This window comes from Empidonax traillii, unplaced genomic scaffold (genome assembly GCF_003031625.1).
Source record: "Empidonax traillii isolate 1590-97213 ecotype Southwest subspecies unplaced genomic scaffold, ASM303162v1 scaffold58:size1836614, whole genome shotgun sequence".
Lineage (NCBI taxonomy): Eukaryota > Metazoa > Chordata > Aves > Passeriformes > Tyrannidae > Empidonax > Empidonax traillii.
In genome coordinates this window covers 148,869-163,239 of record NW_020955251.1, presented here as the reverse complement: position 1 = coordinate 163,239, position 14,371 = coordinate 148,869, and the positions used below count along the sequence as shown (strand labels likewise).

At 40.6% G+C, this 14,371-nt stretch overlaps 1 protein-coding gene across 1 annotated transcript in view; it reads right to left on the bottom strand.

The window, feature by feature from the left end:
* DPP6 (dipeptidyl peptidase like 6) overlaps positions 1–14,371 on the bottom strand; it is a 245,207-nt gene that overhangs the window by 136,183 nt on the left and 94,653 nt on the right. The window contains exon 4 of the mRNA XM_027879778.1: positions 475–569. Coding sequence (XP_027735579.1) covers positions 475–569 — 95 coding nt within the window. The remainder of the gene's footprint in view (positions 1–474; positions 570–14,371) is intronic.

The following is a 14,371-nucleotide window of genomic DNA, read 5'->3' as shown; positions in this document are numbered from 1 at the left end:
AGGGTTTCTCTCATACACAACTCGATATCCATTCCTCGACACTAGTCCTAAACAACACTGAAATTACATTTCAACCATTAGACAAGAAAAATCAGCAAACACACAGATTAAAAGACAAGTATTTGCATGGAGGAATGAGAGAATGACAACCAACAGTAAATGATATCAATTGTCATCTATATTAAACATGCAAAGATGAGAATTATGCATCTTTCAATTATATATGATATGCAACACTAGCTTCAAATATCTATATGATACTTTCCAGTAGCATGAGAGAAACTGAGCTTGCAGGATAATAATAAAAGCTGGAGTTCAATCTCACATTATCCATCACTGCATAGCCCATAGTATTACCAGTGTATTGCTTCTCCTTGACAATACAAAGAGTTGAAACCCAAGTCATTTTCTGCTTTACTGATCCAGCTGCAAGAGGACTGTGAAATTCAACTACTCATTACAGAAAATACTTACAATTTTTTTGTTTTCTATTAATATTGTTGAGGTGTTAGTTTCGACATTCCTCAGAATCACTGTGCCATTCCGGTTTCTATAAATGAATTCAGTATCTGCAAGGAGGAAAACAAAAGAACATTAAGGAAATCTGAAATTGTTTGTTTGTGTGCAACCTTATTACGGACTTGGACCGAAAGAACTGCTGGGAACTTCCTTCTGAAGAACACAGATTATTTTTAAAACAGCCATTGATAAAAGTGGCTTTCAGGAGAGTCATCGAATAACGTGGTTAGCATTTGTCATGTGTTTAATTTGTCACACTTTCTTGTACCTGAATGCAAGAGAGTGACCTGTTTTGAATGTACATATACAGCTTGGTATATTTTTAGTGTAGAAAAAGACAAGGTCAGAAAGCATTCCTTAGGCTTAAAGGTTTCCAAGATCCACAGTCTCTGTAGGAGTTTAATAAGCCTAGGAAGAGAAAGGCAAAAATCACCCTCTATAAAGCAGATTCTGGAACCTAATATTGTCCAGACTGATATTGTGCAGTTATTCCAACTCTGACATTTGTTTTGCCAACTTTTACCAGAGGAGATGCATGTAAAGAAATCATGATTTTCACATGAAAAAAAAGACAGATCAGCTTGTCTCTATTGCACTTTGGGGCTACTCCAGCTCTCAAGACATCTGGACGAGGACAAGAATCCCTCTGGTAGCTGCTGCACAGTGGGAGGACAGTGTCCAGCTCTCAAAGCTCACAACATACTTGACAGAAGGGCTGGGACAGACATGTGAAAGGTACTCCAGACAAGGGTTAGGTGGCAAGTCAAAGGTTCAGGATGAAAAATAATTACAATAATAAAGGGATGTCATAAACTGAAGGTCAAGTTTGATCACTGCTTACGTGCACTGCCCTACAAATAAAACATAAGCTCCAAGCACGCTGCCATTAAAAGAGTCAGCAGCTTTTCTGGGCACAGGACTGGGGTTATGGCTTTTTTGCAACCTGGCTAAATTGAGATTGAGAACTGATGGATCCTACTAAACTTCTGCTTCGAGTTTCAGTTGGGGAAACAATTCCTCATTGCCTACCCTCACTGTGGCTACCCCAGAGAGACTGCCATGGTGCATCCCATAAGTGTCAGGGACATGTGAATGGTTTACATTATTCATGGGTTGCCCTGGGATGAGTCAAAGTTGAGTTTTAATTCTCCAGGGTTTGTACAAATACAGATCCAACTCAGTGTAACCTCAGAGGTGTGCACTGCCCAGCTTGGGGTAACCTGCTGAAGACAACATCAGGTCTCGAGACTTTCAAAACTTTGATGTACAGACCTAGCACACTCCTCGTTCAGCTTTCAGTCTTTAGTTTCCAAGCTGGTGATGACAATCCTCATCACAGTCATTCCTTCATGAAATGCTCTGGAAGTGCACATAAAAAGCTTCTACGCTCTACTTACTGCTATCAGTAAAAAGTCTCCTCCTCCATATCACAGATTTACACGTAAGTGAAGGAAAAAACAAAATGCTCTGAGATTGGGAAGAATCCTAACCTGTGAGGCCGAATGGTTGCTGCAATACTGATGATTATCTCCAAACCACAAAGTTTTAGAGACTTCATGATTCTCAGTGTCCAAATCAGAGCAACACCCCTTCAGACTCATAGGTAAAGTTCTCAAAGAATCTCTTTTTTTTTTTATTTTAACAAATTTTATCAGTACCATTGTCCCTGGATAAAAATCAAGTATCCAAATTAGATTAAGACTTGCATTTGTCTTTTAAACATTCCTTCACAGAATCTATGGCTGAACAAACTAAGATTCTTAGACCTGGGAACAGACTGATTGAACAGAATTGGGACAGAAGTCAAAAAAGTCATAAGCAGTATGGAGAAGATAAATAATGGATGCTCATTCCCTGACTTTTCTAAAATAAATACTGGGGAGCACCAGATGACATCAGTCAGTGTCAGGTTCAACACAAATAAAAGGGATTATTTCTTCATGCTGAAGGCAAACAATCTGTTGAAGTCACAGTCCCAGAGTAGAGTGGGTGCCAAGGCTGCTGGTGGATCAAAAAAAAAAGAATTAGATAAATGGAAGAAAAATCCATCAAAGATTATGAGCCTAGAAGGGAAATGCTTTTCAGGAAGCCCTCGAACCTGCCATTGTGAGGGACTAGAAGCATATCGTGAATCATCATCTTGAGAAACTCACCTGCTTTTTAGTCTTCCCTAAACATTTGCCCTTGTCCTTGGCTATATACCAGAGGAGACAATCTCTAAGGTCTGATCCAGCACCAGCTTATTTACAACTCTAACTTCCAGTTCCTGTGTCCAGATCCTGAAGAAATGTGTTTTTACCAACAATTTACAAAGTAACACAAGAAAAGGTATTATTGCCTCCTACACAACTTGTCTTTATATCTTGAGGCCATGAAGGTTGAGGAATCATTTTTATATGAGGAAATTATACAGTCCAAATTTTTATTTGCAGGTATTCCACAAATAACAAGAAAAACTAAACTGAGAGACAGAGTATTACCTAATTATCAGACATTTTGGAAAGGATGACTGCTTTAATAATCACCCAGTGTCAACAACACAGAATGTTTTCCAATTACACACTATGTACTAGACAGAAAAAACACATTTTAAATATGTCCAGCAAATCATTTGGATAACTGTAAGCCTCTCAGGATATCGCCTAATTACAGGGGGGGAAAAAAAAAAGCAATGAAACTTCAGCTCAAAGTTCAGTACACAGGTATAGTAGCTTATTAATCTAATGAGTCTGTGGACCTGTTTCTTGAGCATCACAGGAACTGATGGAAGTTACATTACTGCCCATAATGGCATTGCTACTAAATTTTATTGTTCCCTATGCTCCAAAAAAACATAATGTTTTAATAAACTGTGAAACTGGAAGAAGATTACATAAAAGTTGCTCCATGGCTGGAAGCAGGAGACAACACACTTTCCCATTATTTGTTAAAGTGTAACACGTTTAAAATCAGGTGCTAATCTGCTGCATGTATATCTGGAATGCATAAGGAAGAATAAATGAAGCAGTGCTGGTTTGTTAGGGCTGTAAATCTTGCTATTATATTCAATACAAGCCATCAACACAGCATCTGAATTAATGAACAGAAAATTGGTCTGCTTAAGAGAAGAACAAATTGATCTGCATTATATTCCAAGCAAAACACTGTGAGGTTTAGCTGGTCTTAGTCCTCAAAAGAATCAATGAATAATATTCCTGGACTTCTGTTTTGAAATGTGTGATTTGTTCCAGTGAAAAAGCATTTATTTAAATGGGACATACCTCAATCAAAGACAGAAAGCAGTGCAGCAGCTTCTGTCTATAATGAATTCTGTCCAGTGAGCTGATGAGAATTTGCAGCCTGATTTATAGTTGTCACCACAGCTGAAAAAGGTCATCACTGCATCTCATTTTTTATATCTGCCTTTCTTTGGGGCTGGTGCTCAGTATAAATGATTCTGAAAATTATAACTTTCAGGCACAAAGCCATTTATTCCATCTCTTCAATCTTTCTTGGGTTTCTTCCATCTCCTTTTTACCCAGAGAAGTTGTAGATGCCCCACCCCTGGAGGAGTTCAAAGCCAGACTGGATGTAGCTCTGAGAAACCTGGTCCAGTGAAAGGTGCCCCTGCCCATGGGGTTGGAACTAGGTGATCTTTAAGGCCCCTTCCAACCCAAACCATTCTATGGTTCTTTGATTCAATAGCAAAGTTCACTTCACCAACTCCTCATCCCTCTTTCAACTTTTAGGAAATTGTCTGGTTGGTAGAATGTATTTAGTGTCTGTGAGTATAGACACACATATGTAACCACACTTACAAAAGTGACTGATTACAAAAAACAGTGATTACTAGAAATAATGGAGCAGCCTTGGGGCTATACAGAGTCAGGGTAGAGGGAATCCTCAGAAGAAACTTCTGAAAACCTGCTAAACAGGAAGGGTGAGATTTGAAAACCCAAGACTAATGAAATAATTGCAGTGTCAGAGCTTCCCCATTTCTTTGTACACATCTTTCTTAAATCCAGTCAGGGAATATGAACGCAGAGAAAACAGACCTAGTGAGATGGAGCTCGTGTCCCTTGCAGTCACTGAGCCCTTGCCAGGAACAGCACACATCTGTGTTTGCTTGGCCTGGCAGGTCTGCCTGCTGCCCTCCTTCTTAGGATAAAAAAAAAAAAAAAAAAAAAAAAAAAAGATAAAAATATGGGATTTTTTAAAAGAAAATAATGCATTGCATACTGTAGTCCCATAGTCCCAATGCAGGTTTTGGATTTTCAGGTGTGCTAGCTGGCCAACCCTTTTCAAGGTTTTTCCATCAGAAAAGGCATGGTGTCTCTGGAAATTTGCCCACTGGTGCTGTTGAGATGCTGAACCTGGAACTGGCAGTTGAAACTCAGGAGAAAGATCATGAGGCCGTCACTTGGTATCATTTGTGGATCCCAAGTCATCAATTCAATCTGCAGAGGCAGCCTCAACAGCCAATAATGAAATGCTGGACAACATCAAGAGAGCAAGATGACAATATGGACCATTTGCCATGATATAAAACAGTAGAGTACAAAAGCAAGACTGAAGCAAGAGTTAGTGAAAGAGAGAAGGTAGTGTCTGGACTGTCAGGACCACTCCAGTCTTTTAGAGCCACAGATTTAGAGGAAAAGGCAACTTCTAAGGCTTGTAGTTTCAGATCAAGAGACGTGAAAGATAATTGAATGAGGTTCAGTCTGATGAAAGCCAGCAGCGAGGGAATTATCATTCTCAATCCCTAAGATTAAGGTAGATTGGTGAATAAAGGAAGTTTAAGTCCTTCAGTTGTGCTAAACCACTTCAGATAAATGAACCTTCAGTTACTAGTGTGACCAGCATGATTGGCAAACACATTATGCTGTGTCAAGAGAGCAGGAGGCAGCGTGCCCTGGGGGATGAGCCTGCACCATTCCCCAGGGAGCCAGGTCACACTGCACCAGGCCACGTGAGCTGCTGGGATGGAGCTCTGCACTGGCACGGGGAGTGTCACGGGGGCAGCAAGAGAGGGCTGGCACCCTTCTGTTATTCCTCATAAAAAGAAAAGAAAAGCTGTTGTGAGGTTTTTAATGACCCAAAGCAGTCAGATCTTTAGGATCTTATCTTACATCTGAAGGATGAGGCTTGCAGGTCCCCTGAAGCACTGCCCACAGCATCCCGCAGCACTGCCCATCACAGTGCACAGCATCACTCCACACTTGGCCAGGCTGAGCCCACCCTCACTGAGGTGACAGCAGTGCCTGAATCAGCTGAGGGGTTTCTTGGAGTGCTCACAGACAGGTATCTGTCAGACACACCTGGTTAGCACTCACTATCTGACAAGAAAACAGGCAGGATGATTGCAGCAGTAGGACAGATGTTTCTTCAGACAGAATTGGTATTTTCAGACTGGCAACACTATGTACTACAGTTGTATTCATCTGGAAAAATACATGAGGATGAGGCAGTTGATTTAAAATTGAAAAAATATTCTGCTTGTTTAGCATTCCAGCAAGTTTTCTGAAGGGCCAGGTGAGTCACAGCACAGTGAATAGAGACCAGAAGTGGAGAAAACAGTGGCTGTGCCCCTTGGGTGGACTTGGGCATGTCACAGCTCTCAACCCAGCACACACCAGGGCCAAAGAGAAGTGTCTGGATGGAGAAGGCAAACCCACACTATCCACAGCCAATCTGCAGCACACAGGAAAGACCCAGTGGCTTGTAGTGATTACCCACATTTGCAGAACTGGGGGAGGCTGACACTTCTCACTAAAACACAGTGTGTCTCTGTGGGAACAGCATCACGACTGAACCAGGTATCCAGGCTGGCTGTGGCTCAGCAGCAGGGAGTGTTCATGACTGTGAGCACCAGCATTTGCATCCACAAACCAGCCCAAGTGCAGCAATGCCCAACATGAGAGAGCAGCCCATCAGCCACAGCATCCCCACAGCTCAGGTGTGCTCCTCCTAGGGAAAGTAAACTGGGGAGACTCACGGTTATCTGTAAAAAAAGTAGCTTTCTGAGTGGCACACAGGGTGGAAACAGGACAAGCTGGGGTTAACAGGTTGCTGTGTGTGGGACCAAGACTTAAAAAAACCCCTAATACTGCCAGATGCAGCAGAAGCTTGGCCTGATCTTCAGAGACTGGTTTTGAGAGAGACAGAGCTTGGACATAATGGAAGCAGAGAGGTAAACAACAGAACAGGGTAAATTCACAGAGGAAAGAGAAACTGTCAGAAAAAAAACACAGTAAACATTAACAAGGACCACCAAACGGAAGGAATAAGGTGCAGCATGACATGAGGAGGGAGAAGGATGAACACAGATCGGCTTACAGAAATACTTATTTTACTTTGCTTTCATGAAAGGGGGAATTGCATTTTATTTGCTAGGCCTGCAGGATTATTGACTCACTTAGGGCAGTGTCTGCCTAATTGGGGTCATGTAGAAGAGAGGACCTCCAGGACCTGCAGTCCCCGGGGCAGGCAGGGTTTACTCCTCAGAAGAGCACTAAGAATAGATGTTGAACAAACGCTAGGATCGTGCATGCTTAATAACTACTGCAAAACTTCACCACATAGATCAGAATGCAAAATAGAAGCACAATCAGTCCCCCATGGAAACCTATTCAGGTGTCCAGACAGATGCAATCACAAACTCAGGTGGAAATAAGACTGTTGTGATGATGCATTTAATGCCACGATCTGTCGTTCTTTCAAGACATGCTGCAGTGCATCTATTTCATATTTATAACATGTACCCACAAACAACTGGCTCTGAAATTCCCTCCACAAGGCAGAAGCAAAGATTTTTTTTTGATATGGAACTGCTTCCCAAAGAGAAAATGCAGGGAAGGCTTCCCATCCTCTGTCCCCTGGTGCTGCAGTAAGCTGGAATAGCAGAGAAAGTGGGAGGCAAGAATTGTGAACAGTGAATAGCAAAAAAACCCATTTCCATACAGCTTTATTCCACTGTCAGTGAGAGCTCGTCCTTAGGGATGATCCCTGTAGACCTTGGAACTTCTAACTCATCACAGTTCCCTGCCACCACCCTGCTTTTGTCTCAATCCACTGGCAACTCCATTTTCTCCTGCCTTGCTAGCCTGGCAGAAAAAGGTAAGAATTTATTAGACTTGGTGATGCTGACACAAGGAGCAGCAGGGAACAGAGAACAGCTTGCCTTTAACAGCATCGCTACAACCTTTAATTCCAGGAGACAACTGAAATCCCATTTTTAGCTTTTTGCTATTATGGGTCATTATCCTTTTATTGGTCCCAGGATTTTTTTTCCACAGGTGAGGCTGAAAGAAAAACTTCTTTAAATAGGTGATTTACCATAATTTTGCTAAACGCTCTATAACACATTGCATCGGTATATTAAGTAAGTGCAACATGATAGAATGTCCTTTATTATGCAAGGAGTAGTTTTAATTGCTCATCATCTCGGTGCAGTTGCACTTGGTGCACCAATATAATGTTTTTACAGTAGTACTAGTAAAATAAAACACAATTATAGCTCAGGAAAATTCCCATATCAACATGCATCTTCTAGTAGGCTTGTAAATTAACTTGTCAAAAGCTCAAAGAAGACTGAGTCTTGGGAAAACCTAAAACTGTAAAAATCAGTAATGCCAGACTGTTTCTGGTTTTTATCTAATCCCATATCTTTCAAGATTCAAATAAAAAAAGAAAAGCTTATTCCATATCATTTAGAGAAGACTCAGAACCAAGCCTGAAATCCATTCAGAGCACACCTTTGAAATTTCAGTCCCAAATTTGAAACCAGGTATGATTCTGCTGCTGCCTCATTTATGAGACAGAACTTCCCTTCAAAGAACCCCAGTCTGGGAACTCTGTAGGCTCAGACACTGGCTCAGTGGCACAGGCTTGAAAAGCTGAAATCCATTTGAGAAACCGAGAACTTGTTTCAGCTTCAAATAACTCCCTTCCCTGCTTCTGTCTGCTTTTATAACACATGGAGGGGGGAAAGAAATTCACTACAACCAGGAAAAAAGAGAAAGAACAGTAAATTCTCTGATCTAAATCCATTTTCACTCCGTCCAGGGCAAACCATCTTGATTACAGAAACTACTGCAAAATCCTAACAACAACAACAGTAAAATCGTACACCTTGTTGCTTGCTGCCCTCAGTTTCTCTCTCTGAAAGGACTGACAGCAGCAGGGATGCTTTGCAGCACACCGAGTTGACTTTGGTGTATTCCAGAGCTGAGAAATCTTCTTCAAAAATTCTCTGCCATCTTCTTCTCCTGTTCAGCCGGGCTCATGCTATGTGCTTTTCAAACCCTAAACGTTACAGAAGGAATAGTGCAGATGACCCCTGGGTTAAAGGACAGCTGGAGATAGCAGATTACACTCAGCCCTTTGATTCCCTGCCAGAAACATCTCACACTCAACACAGGCCAAAAGCAATTTGACCCCAAATAACCAATTTCCCAGCAAACGGTCCCTGATGCCTTTATCCACACCCCACCAAATTTTCATGGTCTCATCATGCAACTGAAGAGAAAAACGAAGTGCAGAAAACAGGCAGCATGAACCAGCTTATCCCAGCTCCACAGTGTGACCAACATGGATGTGCAGCCCCAAGTACAGAGTGGCACAGATTTTAGTGGGAATATAAAACCTCCAGGGCTTTTGCCATTGTGGTTGCTATCTCAGATGGGAGCCCAAGCTACCATTAATGCTTGGTCATACCCACCTTGCCTGTTCCATGAAGGAACCCTTGCTCCAAACACTCCTTGGTTGTCACCCAGGCAGTGCAGCATCAGTGACACCCCCTTACCCTTCTCTACCAAATGCACCAGGTCTTATCTGCCTCAATTTGGCTTTACACAGAGGAGTGCATAACCCAAAGCATTACACCTAAACATAATAATCCATTTGACACTGAGAATAAAAGGAATCCATGGATAAATTTTCATTAAAATGTGACCCCACAGCTTGCTTTCTTAATTCCTCTGTACATTCCCTTTCCTCCTTCTCTTTGCCCCTAACCAAATTACACTTGTTAGTGGTCATGATGGAGAGAAAGAAGATATAAAATTTTTTTTTTCCTTCTCATTATTATTATTTTCATGGGCAGAGTACTTAAATTTCAGTACAGGCGGAATGAGATCACTGTATATTAACAAGCAGATATGCTGTGTATACAGCTTCAGGTAAAGTTTTAATTATCTTCACAGGCAATATTTTACAATCCCCTTTGTTACTCTGTCATTTCAGATGTGTCTGTCGAGGTGTGACTGTGCTGAAGTCTAATTGTGCGAGGAGTCTGTCAGAGCATCACCCTGTCTTCAGGCTTTTGAAAATTAAGGCAGATAAACATGAAATCCAATACCTATACATTTTGGTTACCTGTGTGTGATTACTGGTTTTGGACTGATCACAAGAGGGCACCATATTACAGAGCCACTGGAAACACTTTCAACATTTGCAAAGAACTCTTAATAAATAATTGGAGACTGTGCTGGACAGGGGACTGGTGAGGAATGGCTCCCGGTGGAGAACAGTCTTCCTGCACCCAACTGCAAGGGAACCATTACTGGAGGAACATTTTCCAATTATACACACAATCTTGTAATTTTTAATCCAGCTGATGAGAGAATGAAAAAATAGTGTCAGCTACATAGGGTGGTGAAGTACTGGAACAGGTTACCCAGAGAAGCTTCGGATGCCCCATCCCTAGAAGTGTTCAAAGCCAGGTTGGATGGAGCTCTGAGCAACCTTGTTTAGTGGACTATCTTCCTGTTCATAGCCGGAGGGGGGTGGGTGGAACTAGGTGATCTTTCAGGTCCCATCCAACCCAAATCATTCTATGATTCTATGATAAGTGAGTAGCTTTCCCTTAACATCTCACATCAGTAAGGTTTGCCTGCAGTGATTGGGCCAGCTCCTACAACTAGTCCCATACCAAATGCCAAAAATAATTCCCGAATTCCTTATTTTACTTCTTCTTGTTCCTATTCCTCTCTCCACCACAGAACTGACGTCATGCAACACTGACTGCCTTCTGTGATGTTGATCTTGAATCAACAGTGGTTATTTTGCTAAGAGGGCAAACATGCTGATGCTGATGCAGAAGCAAAACAGCTGATATGAACACTTGGTTTAAGGTCAAGAATGATTACTCCTTTCTTCCAGTTCTCATCAACCTTTTGTCCAACAATATCTTCTCAACAAGTTAACAACTTTCAGCAGATGGCATAAAAACCAAAGAATGCCCTTATTCAATGAAAAGAACTTGACCTCTTCATATTTTTCTTTATTTATCCTTACATAATTTCTTTATAACCCAGGGTAATTCTTTTTATCGTGCATTTTCATTCTTCTGTCATGGTCTTTATCCTTCTCTGGACCGTGTCAAACCCCAACACAATCTATCTTTTTCAGATGGAACAACCCAAGCTCAGTGTAGTGATCAAGGTGATAACATCTCTCAAACTGGATAAAAACATGTTATTTTCAGTATTGTTCTCTCCTGAGTATAGTTCAATATTTTTTTCCCTAAAAAAGTTGATTGCAACAGAAAATTGATTACATGTTCTCAGTTTCCTGCCCTAGGAGAAAGAAAGCAAATAAAACCTATGAAATTCTAATAATCTGTCTCCTATTTTCATACTCATACTCTTCTGGCTTGATAATTTAGTTAAATTAGGAATTCTGTGCCTATTAGGGAAAAGAAAATCAGGAATATTGTAATTATTGGTATACAGTCCTAAAACTATCTTACTGATGCAAGTTCTAGAAATATCTTTCTTTGTGAGGCATTAAAAATAAAAAAAAAAAAAGAACATATTTTTATGTAAAAGGTTGATTTGTTTTAAGGCCATATCTTATGCATGCTGCCGAGTTTAGTATCAGTTAAATGCTTCAAGGCAAAAGGTGATAGCAAACTCTCACAAATGCTGCCCCTGGAATTAACACCTGTGAGAAGGGAAATATGGAATACATGGAACAAATACATATATATATATGTACACATATACTCTTGGGGATATTTTAACTAAGTTTTTTAAGGCATCTTTTATGTCACAGTTCACAGCCTGCAGTCCCCTGGGAAGGAGAATAAGTAAGGAAAAGATATCTCCAAATTATTAATAAGGGTCTTGGCTTATGCATGAGTATTCCAAGTGATTTGTCCTGCAAAATGAGTCAGTCCATCAGCTGAAGCAACAACAAACAGGGAAAACAGCTTCACACGGCCCAGCACGTGTGTATTAACCCCCTGTGGGGCAATGGGCCAGCTCAGCCCTCGCTGGCTCCACTCTCTACTGATGCTTCCAGCTGGGAGAGCATCCAGAGCCAGCTGCAGGAGCAGGTTTGGGTATGGGCTCTTGTCCACCAGGAAACAGAAGAACTGACTGCCGAGCAGAGAATACGTGTTCATTAGGGTGATAACAAATTAAGGGTATTGGAAAAATTTCTGGACACTTTCGGGGTAGAATTGGTGGATTTTAGAAGTCTGTCCAAGTCTTGGTGGTTCTTCTCAGCCTGCCTGAAGGTACCACAGCATTCAGATTTCCTATGGTGCCTGAATGGCAAGGCCAACACTTCCAAGCAGACCCTGGACTGGTTTACTCTGTGAAAATGAGCACATGGATCATAACTGCAATGAGACCAAAGTCTCTCTGAACTGCTGGCTTCACCACCCCTTCATTGTAGAGTTAACTTTTATTAGGTCCAGTGCATGCCAAAATAACAATCATTTACCCAATAGGTCCAAACTTTTGCCCTTTATGGGTAAAATGCTTCTGAGCTGAAACTTTTTTAAAATTTTCTCAGCTAAAGCATTGAAATGTCCCACTGTTCTCATACCAGACTTTACTTTTTTCCATTCATGTCATCCTGCCTTCCCTGAAAAGTTAAAATGCTTTGAAGATGATTATCCAGATTTTGTGAATTACTATGAAACTGAAGCATTGGAAATCAGATATAAGACTTCAAGAGAACCTGATATTTTAAAAATATCTATTCTAATGAAAGCAAACATTGCCTTCTCTCCATTTACCCTCTAAATAAGTTTAAAATTTGAAGGAACATTTAGAAATAACTGTGATAATATTTATAAAAACTAAAAATTTATTTATTACTTTGCTTTTTTGAATCAAAGCATTTTTGTGTGTGAGCTGTGCCCAGAAGCTGGGACTTTAAGTCAAGTAACAAAACGAAAACTTGGCATCACGCCCAGCTGTCAGTGTTGTGAAGGCAAACTCCCTGGACAGCCATACACACACCTGGTTACAACTTCAGCTCTTTCTTTCCCTCAGTCAAATATTCTAGGGAGTTGTTTCCCACACTCCTTTTCCTTGCAATTTGTTTTGCTTCCTTCATCTCTTCATACTTGTGTCTTACCTGGGGTTCTTTCCCTGCTAAGCATGAGACTAGAAGTGGTTTTTAAGAGGTGTTGTACTCTGATAATCAGGGACTGTTTCTCACCATGCAGGGCCTTGTCTGTCTTGGGATCACTTACAGGGTCATTTTATTTTCTATCACAGATTACTCCTTGTTACTGGCAATGGAAAGAGATGTCAGCAAAGTTTTCAGCTTTAAAACTCAGGAGGACGTGTACAGACCCAGCGTTGGTTTCATATGAAGATGTGAAGTCCTGCTGGGGACCTAGATCACCTGATTTTATGACATCATGATTACTCAGTATGGCATGTGTGACATGTTTTGGTACAGGGACCTATAGATTTTACCTCTAAAACACTGCAAAATCAGCCAGCTTTTCTTTAGGGTCAAACAGATGACACTACATGTATACACTTCAAGCGCCACAAAACTCGAACAATGTGAATACATTTGAGAGGCCAACTCTGATACTTCTGGGCAATTCCTATGTGTAGTTCCCATCCCATCTTCTCTAAATTAATATATTAGAGATGGAAATCATTCATTCAAGGTACTGATGTAAGGCTGATCAAACAAAGCAAGCTCCCAGGCATCTTTCCTTATGCAACAGGTCAGTGAAACCAGTTGATGAAAGACATGGTGGATGCAAGAGGCTCTGGAGGACACTTGGCACACGTCTTGGAAGAGAAAAATATTTTGGGGTACTAAACAGAACATATACAAGAGTATCTGATAATAACCTGACCTAAAAAGTGCATGAAGTTTGCTGCCCTCTTGCTCATCCTTGTGCATGCACATCTTGCCTCTCTTGGAAAGAGGATTTTGGGCTGGACAAACCTCCTGTTCTTAATTGAATTTCCACTGATGTAAGATTTTAAAGTATAATTATATTCCCTTGATCACTGCTAATTATCTCATTCTAAATTTCTTTTAATGAATTATATAAGTCTCGTACTATTTCCTGTAAGAAAAATAAAGTAGTGCTTTTCATGCATTCAACAGCTTAATACAGTCAGAAGATACAAGCTCACCGGGGACTTCTTTTTCTTAGATAAGTAAATCCTTGCCTGCTAAATTTCCAGTTAAAAAAGATCTGATATAAAGTTTAATCACCAGAAATACAGTATTTCCTGTCTTCAAATTATTTAATTATGGTATCTCAGCATATATTTATTTAATGTTCATTAAAAGGAACAAGTAGAATACATACTAGTCTAATTAATCCTTGTTAAGCATTCCATGTTCAACAAGTGTCCAAGAGCAGTGGAGTAAGCTCAGGGAAAGGTATTGAGTCAGGAAAATGTGATTTCCACCAAGTAAAAGTCTTCAGAAAGCAGTAAAAGTCAGGCAGGGCAGTGTGAAAAATGGAAAATTGCCTTGATTAAAAAAAACACAGACGCACACACACATAAAAGCCCCAAACCAAACCAAACCAACAAACAAAAAAAACCAACAAAAAAGAACAAAAACCTAAACAAAAATAAAAACAAACAAACAAACA